The sequence below is a fragment of the Vigna umbellata genome, chromosome 8 (assembly GCF_029865625.1).
Source record: "Vigna umbellata cultivar VRB3 chromosome 8, Vumbellata_1.0, whole genome shotgun sequence".
Classification (NCBI taxonomy): domain Eukaryota; kingdom Viridiplantae; phylum Streptophyta; class Magnoliopsida; order Fabales; family Fabaceae; genus Vigna; species Vigna umbellata.
This window is the reverse complement of record NC_142172.1, coordinates 34,251,488-34,270,454: the sequence shown is the minus strand read 5'-3', so window position 1 is coordinate 34,270,454 and position 18,967 is coordinate 34,251,488. Positions and strand designations below refer to the sequence as shown.

General features: G+C 33.2%; 3 protein-coding genes across 3 annotated transcripts; 1 reads left to right on the top strand and 2 right to left on the bottom strand.

The window, feature by feature from the left end:
- Positions 1-7,369: 7,369 nt before the first annotated feature.
- On the bottom strand, positions 7,370-10,865 carry LOC124828379 (trihelix transcription factor GTL2-like). The gene is made up of 2 exons (XM_047301665.2): positions 9,429-10,865; positions 7,370-9,042 (listed from the first exon to the last, which is right to left on the bottom strand). The coding sequence occupies exons 1-2, from the start codon at positions 9,812-9,814 to the stop codon at positions 7,662-7,664; spliced, it is 1,767 nt and encodes a 588-aa protein (XP_047157621.1). The 5' UTR covers positions 9,815-10,865; the 3' UTR covers positions 7,370-7,661.
- Positions 10,866-12,990: 2,125 nt separating this feature from the next.
- Positions 12,991-13,959, top strand: TIM23-3 (translocase inner membrane subunit 23-3). The gene has a single exon (XM_047301678.2). It carries the CDS (start codon positions 13,183-13,185, stop codon positions 13,735-13,737), a length of 555 nt encoding a protein of 184 aa, XP_047157634.1. The 5' UTR covers positions 12,991-13,182; the 3' UTR covers positions 13,738-13,959.
- Positions 13,960-14,627: 668 nt separating this feature from the next.
- Positions 14,628-17,713, bottom strand: LOC124828380 (protein NDL2-like). The gene is made up of 11 exons (XM_047301666.2): positions 17,554-17,713; positions 17,345-17,444; positions 17,132-17,229; positions 16,810-16,898; positions 16,514-16,574; positions 16,343-16,429; positions 15,953-16,030; positions 15,810-15,866; positions 15,655-15,710; positions 15,271-15,406; positions 14,628-15,175 (listed from the first exon to the last, which is right to left on the bottom strand). Exons 1-11 carry the CDS (start codon positions 17,611-17,613, stop codon positions 14,936-14,938), a joined length of 1,062 nt encoding a protein of 353 aa, XP_047157622.1. The 5' UTR covers positions 17,614-17,713; the 3' UTR covers positions 14,628-14,935.
- Between the last annotated feature and the right edge of the window lie 1,254 nt (positions 17,714-18,967).

The window sequence follows — 18,967 nt, the reverse complement described above, 5'->3', positions numbered from 1 at the left end:
TAAGCACACGTGCGACCGCTCGCGTAGGCCTTGTGCTGAAAATCTTTTCCTCTTCTTTTACAAAAGTTAAAAATCAAATAAAAATATTTTGAAAAGGTTTAAGCACACGTGTGATCGCTCGCGTCGTCTTTGTGCTAAAAACCTTTTCTTTTTCTTAAATAAAAATTACAAAAATATGTTTTAAAGGTTGAACACTCGTGTGATCGCTCGCATCGTCCTAGTGTTCAATGCCTTTCTCTCTTATTTACGTAATATTAAACGAGGGTATGAGTGCTCGTGCGATCGTCCGCATCAGCCTAGCACTCAATGCTCTCAAGTCATCCTAAATAAGTAGATAACGGTATGAGTGCTCGTGTGATCGTTCGCATCGGCCTAGTGCTTAATATCGTTATCTCTCTTTTCAAAATAACTAATTAAAAGTATTTAAATATCATTTTAAAGGAATGAGTACTCGTGCGACCGTTCGCGTCGGCCTAGTACTGATTATCTTCTTTTTCTCGAAAATATTAAAAACATAAAAATCTCCAAAAATTAAAAAAAACATTTGCTTTTTCAAACAAACAAACAGTTTCAGCTAGAACTACGTAACCCTGATTTCTCATTTTGAATGAGAATACGTAGGAGCAAGGTCAATCCTTGTCGGGCCCAAAAAACTAAAAAAATATATTTTGTTTATTTTTATTTTATTTTAGGGGATAGTTAAACATTTTGAAAACCACATCATATTCGCGCATTTAGTTAAAGGTACTGCCTTAGGGCAGGCGTTGTAGGGTGCTAACACCTTCCCTACACGTAACCGACTCCCGAACCCAATCTTTGGTTTTCGTGGACCGTGCTTTATCATTTTATGGTTTTTCCGTAGTTTTCCATAATAAACTATGGTGGCGACTCCAAAATCTCTTTTCGAAACCCGTTTCTTTTTGGATCGTCGTCCCGTCGCGATTCCGGTTGCGACAAATAGTAATGTGTGATAATATCCAAACTAGATATAAATTTAGACGGTCCCGTAATAAGAAATCTTATTGGGCCACTATCTTAATTTTGCCTTTTGGATCGGATAGATCAATAATCATTCTTAATTTTTACTTTAAGAAAAATATATTAATTTTGGGTAAACCAATGATATCAGTGAGGGTAAAAATTAATTAGAAGGAGAGAATATACAATGAGAAAATAAGAACTATAATTTTTTTACCAATCGATACTTTTCACGTATTACAAATAAATGATGCATGTGGTTCCATTTTAATAGATTGATAGGTTAGAGTAATTATTTAAAGTTTCACAATATTTATTTTTATAAAAATTAAAATAAAATTGTAGTACATAAATATGGAGAAATATGTAAATAGATTTAATCGTTATATTATAAAACTTTTAGCCGTTATTTTGACATCTAATATTTTATATTATAATATTTTTAATATTCTTCCTCATAAAATATTTGATGGTAGAAGATGATATTATAATTTGTTAAGTAGACTTGTTCATGATTCTATGTCTTAAATTTTGTTGACATCTTTCATCAAAAGAACTCAATAGGCTATACTGGAGTATATATTTGTTGTGACAGGTTCAAATAACAACAATATAAAATGGGTGATGATTTTTATATTTTTACAAATTATTTGTATATCAAAAGTTTTTTTCTAGCAAAAGTTTTAGATAAGTGTGTCCACCCGTGATAAATGACACTGAAATTAAAGGTCAATATTCAAGTGAGAACATATTAATATGGAAGTGACATTTTATCCTCTCATTTAGGGTTGTTCATAATCTCTTGATATTGAATTTTCACAAAATATGTCTCTTTGAAAAGCTCACAAGTGGAAATTCGACACCAATAAATATTTTTTTACAAGAACACTAAGAATAAATGACAAATACATCTTATTGTATTCTTTTAATTTTTTTTCAACGAAATAATATTGTTTCTTTCAAAATATATAGTGGTCTTCGTAGAGCTTTATGCTAAAATGACGTTCCATTATAACCTATAATAACAAATATATACCCAATCTTAAATAACAAATCATTTTCCAAATTGAAAATCTTGATCAATCTTTAACTGTCGACCTCTTAGTTGTAAAATAGATTAGTTGAACAAGCTTAATAATTAATACCTCTTAGTGTTAAGCCTGGTTAGGTAAAGTCAAAATCTTTTAATTGTGTTAAAGGTGCCAACATAACTTATTACTTACATCAAATCATATTTATTAAGATAACTGTTAGCATATTAAATTTACTTTTTATTAGTCTCAATATGTTAAGATATTTTTGTCACTTTTATTTAAATACAAACTTTTTACATGAACCTTAATTGTTTTTTTCATCTAGTTAATAGTAGAAAGAAATGCTTGTAAAATACAAAAATATGTGTTATTTTTATAAACTAAAGTTTTAAATTTTATATCACGTCATTAAATTTTCAAACGAGAGTTTTTAAATGACCTAAACTTCCTAAATAATGTATTTGTAGTTAACATAATGGTAAAGTTCTTTATCTACATTAACTCAATTATATTTTTTTTGTCTAGGTTCGGACGTGATAACTCAGGTGATAAACTTGTGTATTACATAAGTTCTTTAAGTTTTAAGGGTTAATGATCAACACTTTTATCTCTTCTTATAGATCATCTTCGATGACTTTGATACGATCTATCACAGTCACATTCTCTATTTTGACTATCATGGTTTACGTGAATCTTTTTTATACGATGCCCATATAGTGGTTTTTCATATAAAAGTATATATATATATATATATATATATATATATATATATATAATATTTTAGAATTGTAATATTAGTAAAAGAAGAAAAAAAAAGTTATAACGTGACAAGATAACATGATAGGATAGTTATTGATAAGATAATGACATATGAATCGAGGGGGAAATTACTTGATTGATTAAGTAAAATGTTGAGAATAATTTATATGAGATAAAATGGAGTTGTTATTTGTTAGAGTGATTTTTTGAAGAGTGGAATAGAATAGAATGTGTTGACCTGATTTGGATTGGAAAAATTTGAGAAAAGAATGAATTTGGGCCGAAAGATTTTTTGTAGTTGAGTGGGGTGGGGTGGGGTGGGCTTGCTCGGTAGGCGTTGACTTTGACTAAGAGATTGAATGAAAGGTTTGAGTTGAGAGTGTGTAGAGAGTAGGAGCAGGAGATGCACGTGCAGTGGTGGTAGTGTTGTTGGTAGCGTGGATGTTAGCGGAGAGAATAAGACAAGGGAGAGCAGAAGCACATGTGAGGTGCGTGGTGGCAGTGTGTGAGATGTGTGATTGCAGACATGGGTGTGGGACCCACTCCCCAACAGCAACCTTACACCATATGCATCCCCTGTCTTGTCGCTGTATGCTCCATTGCTTCATCTCATTTTCTATCATCTACTCTCGCTTTTCCATTCCCTTCCTCTCCTCTGCCTCATTTTATTTTTTATTTTTTAAACCTCTCAATAATAATATTTTTCTATAATTATTCACTTTAATCTATTAACATTTATAAAATAATACCTACTCTTTCATTTTCTTTTTATCACGATTCAAATTCAGTATAAAAACTGTTTGTATAATTATATGTAATTATAAAATATTTTAAAATAATTCTAAAAATATATATGTGATTAATTTATTTATAAAATAATTAATATACTGATTAATTTCATTTTTTTACTTAAGAATAACTTAATTATTTTAATTCAAAAACTTGTTTATAAAATTAGATATTATTTCGGAGTTAGGGTAATTAAACACTATTAGATCTAAAGCCTTCAGATACAGTCTTTCTTTTATTGTTTTTTGCGTCTTTTGTCTAACCCCGCTCAAAGAATATATGTAGAAGATGTATGATGTCAAAATCCATAAAAATTCAACAGTTTTAGATGTTTAATAGGTATTAAATATGATTATTTATCTCTTTAATCTATATTTATAGATTTATTTTAAGTTAACCGTTCAATCTTTTAATGCACATAATCATGTTTGTTACATAATCGATTTTAAACATCCTTCGATCTAAAATTAACCCAACGGTAAACTACCACGATCATAGAGACGTTACTTAGGAGTAACGAAATATTCCAAAAAAATAAAATAAAAGCATAACTATATTTAAGGACATAAAGTGTATTTAATATAAAAAATAATATTTTGGAAACCAGTTATTCAAATTTAATTTTTTAAGATATGTCAACTTAATTTTCATATTTCTGGAAAACAACCATGTATAAAAATATTTAAACACAACGGAGTGAGCAACATCTTCACCTTGTCAAATATAATAGCTTTTAAAACCTTCTCCGTCTCACCATCACTAGTTCAAGAATAATGGTGACGTTCAAACCCTTCAGCTTAAAAATGAAGTATTACTAAAAAAAAAATCATGAACAGGTAGATGTAGTATAAATGTAGTAAAAGAGGATATTCAATATATTGTATTGTATTAAATAAAATATTTGGTTATATATGAATAAAGCAATTATCGGTTAAATTAAAATGTAAATAAAATTTTTATAATACCTTTATATTATAACAAATTTAAAATTTTTGAAATAGTATAAAATAGTAAGTTTTAGGAACTGCATCCCTTGTATTTTAATGTGGTTAAGGATATATTTTTTTTGTATACTTGATAAGTATTTTTATCTTTGTCACTTTGTGAGTAGTGAAAACAATGAGATTGGGCCAATAATTAGGATGTTGAAAGAGGCTAATCCAAAAGATCTCTATTTGAACAAAAGTAGGGGATTTATTAAAGTTTGTTAGTGATGGAGTTGAATTAATTAATAAATGGAAAAGTGTGCTATGCATGGCACACTGGAGGATATAAAAAGCATAGAAATTATTAGACTGATTCTACCCTCCTTTTATGTACACATTTTTCTCTTGCATTTTCACATCCTTTTTTCGTTCTTTCTTTAGCTTTTTTCTCTCGTACTTTCATTCACTCACCCTAAAGCATAGGAAAAGGTTTACCTTCCACAACTTCTTCTATCTTTAACATCGTTACCACACTTTAAAGAGCTTTCTTTTATTACCCATTAATAAATAAACAAAACCAACTCCATTTTAAAATAAATTAATAAATAATTCAAGACATTCAACTAAATCAATTCAATTATTTCATTGTGTAAATGTCTTGGTCTTGGTCAGAAGATAATGTACCGGAAAGACAGTAAAATATTATTTGAATTCAACTTATTCAAAACCTCAAGACAAAAAAAAACATTATTTTATAAGGTTTTTAAACTTATACTCAAAGTTAAATTCTCAACCATCTTTCCAATAATGAATCTTTCTCATATCGATACTTCAATTATAACTTTTTTTATATATCATTGTTATATCACAACAGGGTATGTTTACCTGAAATTCTTATCAAGAAAACTTTTGATAGAACACCTTCAACATATCATACTTCAAAGCTTCTATTTTGAAGCTTTTTACAAAAACAAGAAACAAAAACTAGACTGACCAAAAACAAAAAGAAAGAAAAGAATACCACTGGTGGGCCTATAATGATATATTGCATCACTTCTTTGACTCTATTCTAGCCATTGTATATATTTCTCTCTCTTGTTATCTACAGTCTCTCTTCTCAATTATATAAAAGTTTTTTGAACGAGAATAGTTATCGGGAACAAAAAAGGTTTATGAATGTGTTAGTAGTTCGGATTTGGGTACTCTCCTGCCGAAGAACGTGTTTCTGGTGAGAAAAAAACAAGAAAGATTTGGAAGATTGTGAATCAAGCAGAAGTAATCAATCAATCAAGAAAGAATAACGAAGATGATTTTGGCACGAAAATATATGCACTGTGTGCACTGACAACTACCTATCGAAAATGAATGGTGCCATTCATTAAGAACTATGATGCCATGTAGTAACTCAGAGTACTGTAGAGTGTAAACACTGTTTCAGTATTGACCTAACTAACTCTTTTCATCAGTAACTAATTTTTTACCCAACAGTATTGCACAATTCCATGTTTCAATACAAAGGTACGACAGTTCTTTATTAAAAATTTATACAGCTTTCGTTTTTTTCATGGAGGAATACTTTAATAGTCATGTAAATTAATTTTTAAACACGGTAAACATTTATAATATTTATATTTTACAATTGACATTTATATTATTTTAAAAACATACCAGATGTTAAATTCAATTTATTTAATGAAATATCAGATACTTTTAAAAGTGGCTTAAATGTTGTTTAGGTTCATAGTTTTAAGTTAACAATGTCGAATTTTAGTTCTATGAAAATTCGATTACATGATAATTGCAATTTTTTTAGCATTATACCTTTTTATTGCAATACTGTTAATATGTGTTTCCAACTTCAAATAGAAAATATTATAGCATGTCTATTCATTCGTGTAGGATTAATAATATGTTTAATGACAAATTTTTAACATATATCATTAAAATATATTAAAATATATTAAAAAATATTGTTATCAGTAAGATAAAATATTAATATTGGACTAACATTGCTTAATTTTAAAAATTTAATGTTTAAACATGGTATTAAATGTTTACACTGAGCAAAAACAGTACACGTATATTAAAGCTTTAGACGAATAAAAATGAATGCAGATGTTTAAGATTCAATATTTTTTTACAGAGTTTGATTTATTTAACAAAATATTTCAATTAAATGTACGAAAAAGTTATTAAATAGAATGATTTTTTCTAATATTTAGTTATATACGGGTAATTAACTTGTGCCTCTCTCTTGTTTAAAATCTATAATGATTGTGAATAGTTTTAATATATTAACATGCGTATATACCAAGATGGAAAAAATAATCTATACGTATAAAACAAAGTATATAACATTTTCCTCATCTCTATGTTAATATTATCTAAGCTATTCTCATTTTCTTTTATTCTTCTTATATCCTGTTTTTATATACATATTTTCTATAAATATACTGGAAGCAAACTTATGGGAAATTAATAATTAGTAAATAAATGGATGGAAATGAAATTTGTATAATAGTTTACTAGCATTGCAAAATGTGAATAGAGAGATGGAAAGTGGATAATTTTGGTGTGATGAAAATTGTAAGAAGGTGGCCCCTAGCACTTGAGTACAAGATTCATTATTACTTGGTGGGTGACAAAGTTATCCATAATAGTAAAAATTTGAATGTTGGACATTAGAGATAAAACTTATGTTGGCGGGACTTTAGGGTGACTATACCTAAACTCAGTTTTCCCAGTATACTTGGACGAAAAAGACCGATGCTTCCTTTAACCTTTTCTTAGTTCCAGTGACTAGTTACAAAAGTGAAGAATGTCCTAAAGAATGTTTTGCTTCCTCTCCCTTTATTTTTTTAACAGGGTCAATGTCTTCCCCCATTAAAACAAATATCAAACATCTATTCATTCCCCTCACTAACATAAAGTAAAATACATCATAAATATCACACTTACACAGGAATAGGAATATTAATTGTTCTCATTCCTCAAACTACCTATAGCTGTCGGTGCCACCCAGATTCTAAGCTTTTCTAATATACAATAATCAATTTTATATGCTATATATATAAATATATATTAAAGAAAGCCATCATCAACCAAAAAAACAAAAACACAGAGTTACAAAAGAGTTGGTACTCGTTATTATTTTGTGCCTGGACAAATCAATGAATTAAAACTGATCAAAATCCAAAGAAGGTACTTGCATCAAGGTTTTCTCACCTCCATGATCAACCTGCTGCTGCACGCTGAAACCACCAGACCCCACTTGAGAAGAAGACTCGGCTCGTGTTTGATCCGCTTGCACTTGCTCCAGATTCTCAGGTGGATTATCCGTGTGGCTTTCTGGCCGTTCGAATTGTAGAACCAGTTTTCCTTCATTATAGAGACTGCTCAATTGATGAAAGTAGGGACAAGTCCTTGAGTCGAGGGACCTCTTCTTATTGACATCCTTGGTTTTTCTGAAGTACTTGTTAATGTTTTCCCACTTCTCTTTGCACCTCTTTGCACTCCTCCTGTATCCTAATTCCGACATCCCTTGTGAGATTCTCTCCCACAGAGGCACCTTGTTCCCTTCCTTCTCCTCATTGCTGCCGTTGTTGCTCACACTGCTGCACCTCAGGTTTATCAGTGCCAACACTTCGTCCTTTGGCCACCTTCTCCCAACATCGTCTTTCTCGCCAACGTTTGATGACAAGCTTTTATTCAAAACCGAATTTCTCTCTATTGGGTTTATGTTATTCTGGCTATTTAGAGAGGAAGAACTAGGGTTGGGTTGAGGAACTTGAGCCGAAGAGGAAGAAGTAGAAGGATTGGCAATCAGTTGTAATGTGTCTTGTGCAACACTCGAGGTAGGGTTTTCTGTTGCGGGTGTAGCTGGGATGTTTTCTGAAGGATTAGGGTTTTGGGTAATGTGAGATTTTAGGTTTGAGCCATTAGTTACTACCTTGAGGCTCTTGTTCGATGCAGGAGTGACCGAGAATTTGTTCAGTATTTGAATAATGTTGGTCTGTCTATCACCTGCAATGGCCTGCTCACGAGCCATCATCTCGAGCTCCTTGTTCATCTTCTCCATCTCTTGCTTCTTCCAAGCTTCCTCTCGAGTGAACTTCTCTTCGTCTCTCTTCATCATGTCCTCGAGGAGCTTGTTGTGCATCTCTTCTTGCTGCGCCATCATCTTGTGCACAATGCTCTCACAAAAACCCTTGAACATTTCAAACCTACCGGGCCTCTTTCTCTTGCGTGCCTGGTTCTTTTCCACAGCTGCTGCATCGTGGTTTTGTTTTGTCACGGGTGCCTCGAGTTTTCCAGAATCCCCTTCTTCCAATGGATGGTGGTCCATCTTGTCTTGTTTGTGTAGTTGGTGAGTCTTTTCTTGGGTCCCGAGATGATCGGCACCCCCTTGATGGTAAAGCTGTTCGAGCTCACTGAGAAACCGATAATTGTTGTTATTCTTGCCGTAATTAATGTTGTTGTTGAAGTATCTACTTTCTTCTTCAAACTTCTCCTTGCACTTCTCTGCACTCCTTTTATATCCAAGCTCTGCCAGCTTCCTGCGCCCACACCATAAATTATATAAATCCAAAACCAACCATGGAATGAAGCATCTAACAGCATCTTTGTCTTTAACAAGTATAATAATAGACAATTTTGCTTTCTTCCTTCAGTTTTCGTCCCTTCCTTCCTCTCGGGCTCAGTGTTTATGTGTGTCAAGGTGTCAGTGTGTGAGCTAAAGTGTGGGTGCACGTGTGCTTTTGTCTACCACACGAAGGTTTTAGGTAGCGCACACGATGCAACTACACTGATGAAACACAAAGTGCAGCGGGTAATTAATTCTCTGTTAAAGAATTTATTGCCTTGATTTGCAGGAGAATTGTTGATGGAAAAGAGCGTAGAGAAGAGGCAAGAACAGTAAAAAAGAAGGTATAGTAATCGATACCTGGAAACGTGTTCCCAAGTGAGTTCTGGGAACCAACTCTCCATGCTAGATCTGATCCTCAAGAGAGAAAGGACTTCGTCGTTAGTCCAGGGATGAATGAGCTGGGGAAGTTGGTGACCTTGATCTCTTTGGATTTGGAAGTTCATTGAGACAGCGGTGTTTTGTTCCTTGTCTTGTTCATCTTTGTGGGTAGGGGGTGGATGGTGTAACGGGTGCAAGAGAGTGTTGGGTTGGAGTGGCAGCTGATGAGGGTTGTAAGGATCAAAATTGGAAGGGAAGGTGGTATTGGGAGTGCCAGAAGCATGGAGAGGGAAAGGTAAGTGAAGAGGCAGTGAGGTCCTTGGAGTTATGAATTGGTGGAACTGCTCAGGTACTCCATCGAACATGTTTCTGTTTCTGTTTTCTGTTGACACTACTACTTCTCTCTTCTTTACCTCTTCTTTCCTGTGCTCACTGTAAATTAAAATCAGCAATAGCCTACAACCAACTTACAAACCACGCACCAACCTCACTTTCTCTCTCCCTCTCTCTATTTTCTGTCTTTCTTTCTCTCTCACATTTATCAAAGAATTTGTCCTTGCATGCAAGAGAAATCATAGCCCACCACCACACCCTTTTGGAAGAAAGTGAACTCACACCCCTAGCTACCAGACAATATTCTATATAATCATAATAATAATAATAATAAAAAAAAAGGAGGGTTAGCACAGAAATTATCAAAACTCTCCCTGGATTATCAAGTCATAATGATGTCAATCAACAGCTTGTTAATTGAAAAGAAAGAATCACGAGATTAATCAAATCATATATTTGTAATAGTTGTTAATATATTTTAAGAGTGAAAATGTGGTTTTCTTGAAGAGGTGAATCAGAGCACGTTAGAAATAAAAAGAAGCATATTCAGTGCTTTTTAGCCTTTTTCCCATTTTGAAATAAAATCCAAAGTGATCTTTATGATGCGTTGGTATTCCTTGTAGCGGAAAAAGTTTAGACAGGGAGAAGAAGGAGAAAGGAGATGCGAATTGAGGGAGAATGATTGACAGCAGTATACAGAAGAGAAGGTTTGTATCGTATGGGATGATGCAGTTGCTTGAAGAAGAGGATATGATGGGATGCATGATTGGGGATTGGAGAGGACGCGCGTGGAGGGAGAGTGAGGTGGAAAATGGAAGTGAAAAGAAAAAAGAAAAATAAAAATAGTTTTGGTTTGGTTGTCACTGGGCCACTCGAATCCTATGCAGTAGCTGATGCTCATGATGGTGTAATTAACGGCATCCGAATGGCAGGACACGTGAAAACATGCAGAGGATGGGACCAATTATTTAAGGATGGGAATCTTCACATGGTACAGAGGATACAGTGCTACAGTACAGCCTCACTCAAAATATTTCAATTTATTGATGGATATGTTGGGCCTACTATTCCATGTAGAGTTTGGATCTAAGAACGCCAACAATAAGAATATTTCCCCCACATTCAACCATTTACTTTCCTCTTTCCGCCACTTTCTTTGCATTTTAATCCTCCCTTTATATCATATTATCACCGCCATCCCTCCCGAGGGGGTGGTCGAAATAAGAAAAGAGGGGGTGGGGTAAGTGGTTAACCAGGTTGGAATGAGTTGTGGAAAGAGATATGTCATAAGTAGCAACTTCTCCTTCTCATTAGATTGCTTCAATCTCCACCCTTCGTACCTCTCTATAGCTGCCAGTTTTCACCTATTGGCCATGCTTTCCGCTGCATTTATTTTTATTTTCAAAACCTTTTCTCTCTTCTCCTTCAACCTTCAAATTTTATCTTAATTATTAAAAAACCTAGAGCCCATTGTGGGCCGAACTTACCCAAACATAAACGGGTCGTCTTCGTGGGCTTCTTTTATTTTTGCAAGTACACCTCGACACTTAAGTAACACAAAGTACAACTTTATCTTGGTGGTGTGAACACAGTAAATACAATGCAAATTCTACACTCCCAAAATATCACATATCTAATAAACTCTTCGTAATTAAAAAAAAAAAAGGTTTTGTCCAAATCAACAATAAAATTTGTTGAAGAGCGATTACGTAATAAGAAATGGTTTAAATAGTCGTATTTTAATTTGTTTATTGCTACTTTATTTAAATATATATATTGTACAATCAAATTCTATAACGTTACTCTCAGACATAAATCTTATTGAAAATTACGAATTATTTGTTCTACTCCTATTTATTTGGTCATCTTATACTCCTTTTCCACGAGAGTTTCTCTCCTTTCGTGAATCATAAGGGCACTCAAAGGTATACGTTTCTCCCTTTTTAAATTCTTCAAATTATTAATTAACAATTTTCAGAATGTGACTATGGGTGACACCAACACACATTAATCATTGTGGTTCTCAAACTTGTCTGTTAAATGTTAATAAGAACTTCATAAAAAAAAGTACTGATTGTCTTTAATATATTTGCAAATCTTCGCTAATATGTTTAGTAAAGTGTCTTTAAAGATAAAAAACCTGAATTCCGAAGTGATTTTGCATTATATGATCATAACACTGAAACCAAATTCCTTTGCGAATATTTTGTACATAACACTGCACACAAGCATGAATGAGTTGAGGTAGCATGTTGTAAAGTTTATGTAACTAGAAGAAAAAAGAAAGTACAAAAATAACACAAGAGTTAAGACCATGTCAATCAGAAAAAAATATATGATGAAACTCAACATTAAAGAGTGAATTCCGTCAGAAAAAAATCTACCTTCAACGTAATGCACCAAATGCTTTATTTCAAAATATAAACATTTAAAATTTGAAAGATATGTTTGTTTTAAACATTTACCCTAACCAACAATTATATCATCCCAATTAACACATAAAAACAATAATAGAACACAATCGGTATCCCAATTAACCATGTTTTGAAAAACAGAAACAAAAGAACAATAATTGGCTCAAATTGAAATGAGAAGTTTCAAAATGTTTAATATCTTTTATTTTGTTTTTTCAAATTACAACAACAACAAAAGAAAAAACTTATGTGGATAGAATAATGATTATTAAAATCAAATCATACATCTTAATTCAATGAATTGTTTTTTTTTTCCTTCTTAATAATAATGGAGTAATTCTTAACCGTGTAATAATTTAACGGATTCAAACTAGAGAAAATAAAATTAAACAAAATAATCTTAAAAAGAGAAATTTTATAAATAGTAAAAATGAAATGAGATTTTTTTTTAAATACCTAAATTATTAATTTTGAAATAAAATACCCAAATGATGTTTTTGACTGTCACTCACCTATTCCTTTTTAATTATCAGTTTTTAATAAAAATTTACCCTTTTTATCTTTAATTTTAAATATTACATAATTATATTCTATTATACTCTTAATTTAATTAACATGAAAATTAAAATATTAGTTATAACAATATAGAAAAAAATTTAATAACACAAATATATTGAAATAAGAAACTAAATATAATAAACAAGTAGCTTAAAGTTATATTAAAAAAAACAAACAATTTTCTTAAATATTTCTTTTAAAACAACTAGGATAAATAACATTATAAAAACCAGAGAAAGACAAAGTAAATTCCTAGTTTGGTTACAAAATAAACTATGACTTTGGTGTTGCTTTTGAAAAAGAATAATAATATTAAATAAATCCAAGTGATGTCTTAAAAACAAGTTAAAAATTACAAAACCCTTCGTCTTCCTTAAACCCTACGTTCATTAGACTTGACTCGTATTTTCTTTCATTCACAGACGGCGATGGCGGATTCTTCAAGCAACTCCAAGGATAAGAACAACACGCGCCTCTACCATCCCTACAAGGACCTCAACGTTCCAATCCAAAAACTCTATAACCTCCCCACCGCGCCGGAGCACCTCTTCTCGGAAGAAGCCGCCAGGACCCACCGATCCTGGGGCGACAACCTCCAGTATTACACCGGCACCGCCTACCTCTCCGGTGCAATCATCGGCGCCACCAGAGGCACCGTCCAGGGCCTCCGAGAGGCCGAGTCCGGCGACTCCCTCAAAATCCGTCTCAACCGAGTGCTCAACTCAGGCGGCCACGCGGGTCGCAAACTCGGCAACTCGCTCGGCGTCCTGGGTCTCATCTTCGCCGGCCTCGAGAGTGGGATGATCCACGCCAGGGGCACCGATGACTTAGTCAACAGCGCCGTCGCCGGACTCGGCACCGGAGCGCTCTACAGGGCTGCGGCCGGACCTCGATCAGCCGCCATAGCCGGTGCCATCGGAGGGATCGCCGCGGCGGCGGCGGTTGGAGGAAAGCAGGCTTTGAAGAGATACATACCGATCTAGCGAAGGAGTAGGTAAAGAGAGTAGAATGGGGATGGTAGCACAAATTACACTAATACTTTTAAGTTATTTCTCTCTTTATTACATTTTTTTTTAGCACAGTACAGTGTTTATTGCCATTAGCTTGCAATTTGTAAACTCTCCCCATGTGTATTTACTTACAGCACAATTGTTACAGAAATTGTGCTAATTGTTAAACAACCCATGTGATGAAAATTGACTCAACATGCATGACCTGCTACTTTTTACAGGTTTGGATTTAAACCTTAGACTTTATTATATTTTCTGAAAAGTCTCATCTTAGCTTAATTTTCTTTATTTATACAAATTATTAATATTGATTTATATTAGCAGTAATGTTATATCAGTATTGATATTCTTTATCTTAAATATCTATTATAAAATGTATTTTAATTACATTATTTCACTACTCATAATATTAATAAATTAATACATTTACAAATTAATTTCATTTTTATTATTTATTTTTCCTAATAGTATTCAGGGACTAATTTTATTTTTCGAGTTCATATTTTCTTCTTATTTTTTGATATTAATGTTTAAAGTATATTCGTGTTGGGATTTTAAAAATATTTTTAATACATTTTAAAACATTAAAATAAATATGTATATATATTGAAAATACAACAAAAAAATAATATAAAAAAATTAATAAAGAATTCAAATTTTTACTTTTTCACGAGTCAAAAGAAGGGCTTTTCCACTTTGTCATCTATTTAAATTTCTTGGGTCCAAATACGGTAACACAAACTTTACCTTTAAAAGGCCTACCTTTCACCTATTGTCCAAAGATAAGTGACAATGTTAGAAGGCGCATATGATTAACCTTAAAAAAATCTAAAGACAGACACTAATAACCGAAACAAGAAAAGGGCAAAGTTAATCCACATATATTCACTTCAAAAAATCAACATTAGTAACATAAATAATCACCTGAAAAGCAGTAAGGTGAGAGATGTATCTCAAAAAACATGATTAGTAAAAAGAATAGTCCTATTGTAAACTATAAATAAATAAAGAGATAAAGATACCTCCTACTTTTTTACATTTGTAGGAAAAACAGCTATTTTGCAAATAGGATCAGTAGTCCTCCAACACAATCAAAGAATATCCTACACTAGCCATATATTATATTATGTGCAATGATTTAGCTCATTCCACTGCAGTATTGGGGCCAAAGTTATATTTCAACATCAACTCGGGTTCTGATGGGCTTGAGCTTAATACCTAAACTCTCGGGGGAGAGGAGTTCTGGTGCTATGCATGAATGACTAGAGGGGCTTGCCGGGTTTGACCCATTGCTGGAAGAGGAAGCACCATGTATTTGTCTGTGGTAACCATAGCCCATTAAGAAACACTCCAGTGGCGTTATCATGGAATTTGGATGCTCTTCTGTTACTAATGAACCACAAGCCTGAACCTGAACAAGAATTTTAAATTCATCATCTTATTTCTGTTTATCTTTCTCAACTAGATTATATACATATTGACTTATATAATGAATGGACTACCTACCTCAACAAGCGCACAGTTTCTGTTATCCATTCTTGTGCTCATGTACACAGATTCAGCATGGAATGGACTGCTCTCTCCTGCAAATATAAGTGTCTTACATTGCAGCTCCTTCAGACCCTCAGTCAGGTCATGCCTTCTGCAAGCAGTTAACCATGGTAAAAAATCACGGAAACAACACTTTTGTGCCGATTCAAATTCTAGTTGTATAAACCATAAACAGACCACCAAAATATAGTATTTAATCATCTGAAGAATGTTTTAAGCATCATCAATTCTAGTTGTACACAATGGCTCACATGAATTAAATATCTAAAGGGAGAAAATACAGGAGCAGCGAGAAACTAAAACAAACAAAAAATATGTTTATCAAAAATTATAACTTACGCATTAATTGCTTGGAGAAATCGCATAACATTCAAACTTTGTCTCTCGTCTAGAAGCTGTAATATGGATCAGAATATATTATTATCAGCTAGTAAGAGTTCTATAGATACTAAAATTACGTCTACTAGTTGTTACTAAAACTGATATGTTCATACCCTTCGGCATGTTAGTATTATGTCCGATTCTGCTCCCTGAACATTGCCCCTAAGCTCCTATAACAAATGTAGAGAAGTAATGAAACATACAGCAACGATTCCACCTTCACAAAGAGGGGTGAGGGAAAGCATGGGAAAAATACCTTACTGAAGTAACGCTGCAGAAGGCATTCCTTCAGTAAACCGCACATACCATAAAAGTATAACAAATTCATCAACACCTGCATGAATGGTATAAAAATGTTTTAGGCAGACCTTGTATTTACAAGGTAATGAGTTTTTTTTTTTTTTTCTAATGCTTTAAAAGTTCCAAGCTTCTAAGGAATTGAGATATGATAACAATTTATGCTGAAATTGGATTCATTGCTATGTCAGACACACATGATAGACTTAAGTTTTCTTAATGTTCTGTTGTATACAAAGAAAACATGCGCATCCTTGTCAGTTAATGTTTTACTAAACGCCTTAATCCAGATACAAATACTTCAGTAGATAACATAAGATAAAAGCAAACGATAACAGAGATATTAAACCTTGTTGTATAGCCATTCAGTCCATGAAGGAGCTTTACAAATAGGTGAAACAAGAATCAATCCAAGCACTCGTTCTTTGTATTTCATCTGCCAAATTAGAAAAAAGCACGATGGTTCACTACACTGAATTTTTATGGTAGATGAAGTTATAATTCACAAATGTTAACTTACAGCAAATAGAGTGAGAACGTAAGCACCGGCTGTTACACCCAAGCATAGAACCTCCCTTAGCCTGATTTAAGAGGGTTTTCGATAAGGGTTAAAATCCTAAACCAAGTAAGAATATCAAAGAGACTCGTTTCAGTAATCTAAAAATATATTCAATAACAAATACTTAAGTTCCTTTACATAGACCTAACACATGTGCTCACTCCCTTACTTTAAATTACCCATAGATGCACAAAAAATATCACTTTCTTCCCAGTAAAACAATAGGGGATATTTTGAATATCCGATGTTGAACATACCCGAAGAAATCAAGGACTTCTGCAATCTGGTCAGCAAGGTCATCCACGCAAAGCAACGGTTCATCAGAAGAAATGACATCAGCTCCCAACTGCAATAACTCTTAAACAAATGAGAAGAGAGTCAAATTAGACACCAGGAGAAGAGAACATCCCAGACATTGTACATCCAAGTCAACTCTAATACGCAAGTTAGATTCCACAACATTGAACGGTGCCAACGAATTCACAATATAAAGGGACAGAGTCACATAGAAAAGCCTATGGACGCATACATAACTTGGAACACGAAACTTGGAATGAAGAAGGAGATGCAAATACCGACCTCATGTCCAGGTGCATCAATGTGATAAATGCAGAAGTTGTGAAGCAACAAAGAAGCTGCATCTGGGCAGAACAACAGACCCTGGAAACAAGACACATCTGCAAAAGGCCAAATCAAGCTGTGGAAATAATACACAAGTCCGGTAACATTTTACAAGAAAACTCATTGAATATATATTGTAAAAAAGACAAGAAAATAGAAACAAGAGATTACAATTAAGGGCGACGTCCGGGTAGGTTATTAGAGCGGGTTTTTCTTGATCTCCACATACAAGCACAGACAGAGAACCTTTACTTGTTTTCACCGTGCATTCCTGCAAAAGTATAATCTATGTTAAGTACATGGTTATCATAGAAACTCCATTACATCATGGAAAAACTTGGAGAAGAGTAAAATGAAATCACGTGATAAAGTGGCATTACCTTTCCTCCCAAAGGTATCAAATCAATGTCAATGGACACAGAGTCGCTTGACTCGCCCATGACTGCGCTCTCTATACATGAAATGCTCACACACCTTAATAATACCGATGATATTCACAGCCAACCTCTCTTCTTTTCTTTTCTCTTCCTATTCGTCGGTGTAAAATTACTGCCACAACCTCCTTATTTCAAGCGAACCACACAACTGACCTTAGTAAATACTCACAACTTGTCACAGTACGATAATTTACGGTCCTTGTACTGTGTCGTGAGTCCCTCAAGTCAGTGACCGTTGGAGTGGGTTAAAACACAATTCATTTTAAAATCTTTTATATTTATTCAGAAATTACTCGAGTCAATTTATAGCTTAGGGGGAAAATTCTTTCAAATATTGTCTTAATCTTGTACCTAATCATTTTCACTTTCTTATGTTTTTTGTTAAAATATGTTGTTTTGCAGAATTTGTGTCTGAGCTGGCATTGGCATGGGTTTGAAGGAGTGTGAACATTAGCGGCGCACATGTGAAGGTTAACTTATAGCATAATATATAAAAAATATATGAAATGGAAAATGGTGGGGTTTTTGGTAATTTCGAAAAGGCAGCATCATTATACAGCTGTAGGCCACATGGAATTTTGTTCTGAGAGAAAGCTCTCCACTAACATATGATCAGACGCCAGCTCATTCGTGTTTTTTGGTACATCTATATTACTCCACCATTTAAACCTAATCAAAATTCTCCAGACATTTAATACCAAATATGCTCTATTTTTATTAAATGTTTTAGAATAAATTCACTTTTTTCATTTTATCAAGTAGTGTATTCTGAAAATAATTATATTCTAAAGTTAAATAATTTCAAACAAAAATATTCTGAAAACGAAATGGAATAAGCTATCTTTCTTAGATTAATGTATTTCTTAATGTATTATTTGTGTGACTTTCTCACCAAGATTCTAACCATCCTGTTGGTAGTTCAGAATATAAAATATTCATCTTTTTATTTCACTGAAAGCAAGCCCCGCAATGTATAAATATTTGTTAATATTATTGTTATTTTCCACACAATTGTGCAAAAGGGTCTGAATTTATATAATTTTGGCCTGTGAAGTGATATATTTTAGATTTTGATGATGTTAATAGAGACATATGTTAATAAATGAATGCTTACAAATTGAATATGTTTAGGCATTTGTGTTGCAAGAATCACTCCTGATTGGAAGGAGAGTGATGAAGTTCACTGGGAAATGTAAAAAAGTAACTAGTTAGGGCCATGCATGGTGATTGATTGGTCCGCGAGATGGAAAGGAACTGAACGCGGCTTTTCCTTTACCCCGGTGATCACGGTCTCGTGACTAACAACTTCCCATAAATATTCAAGCATATGGGTATGGAACCACGATACAAAACATTT

Bases quoted from the DNA above. Each gene is read 5' to 3' on its own strand.
- LOC124828380 (XM_047301666.2), bottom strand. From the start codon at position 17,613: ATGGGCGAGTCAAGCGACTCTGTGTCCATTGACATTGATTTGATACCT. The intron at 16,031-16,342 runs GTTTAATATCTC...CCATTCATGCAG, and splicing joins CTGAATGGCTATACAACAAG to GTGTTGATGAATTTGTTATA. The intron at 15,176-15,270 runs GTAGGTAGTCCA...ATTCTTGTTCAG, and splicing joins GAAACTGTGCGCTTGTTGAG to GTTCAGGCTTGTGGTTCATT.
- LOC124828379 (XM_047301665.2), bottom strand. From the start codon at position 9,814: ATGTTCGATGGAGTACCTGAGCAGTTCCACCAATTCATAACTCCAAGG. The intron at 9,043-9,428 runs GTATCGATTACT...GTGTGGGCGCAG, and splicing joins ACTTGGGAACACGTTTCCAG to GAAGCTGGCAGAGCTTGGAT.
- TIM23-3 (XM_047301678.2), top strand. From the start codon at position 13,183: ATGGCGGATTCTTCAAGCAACTCCAAGGATAAGAACAACACGCGCCTC.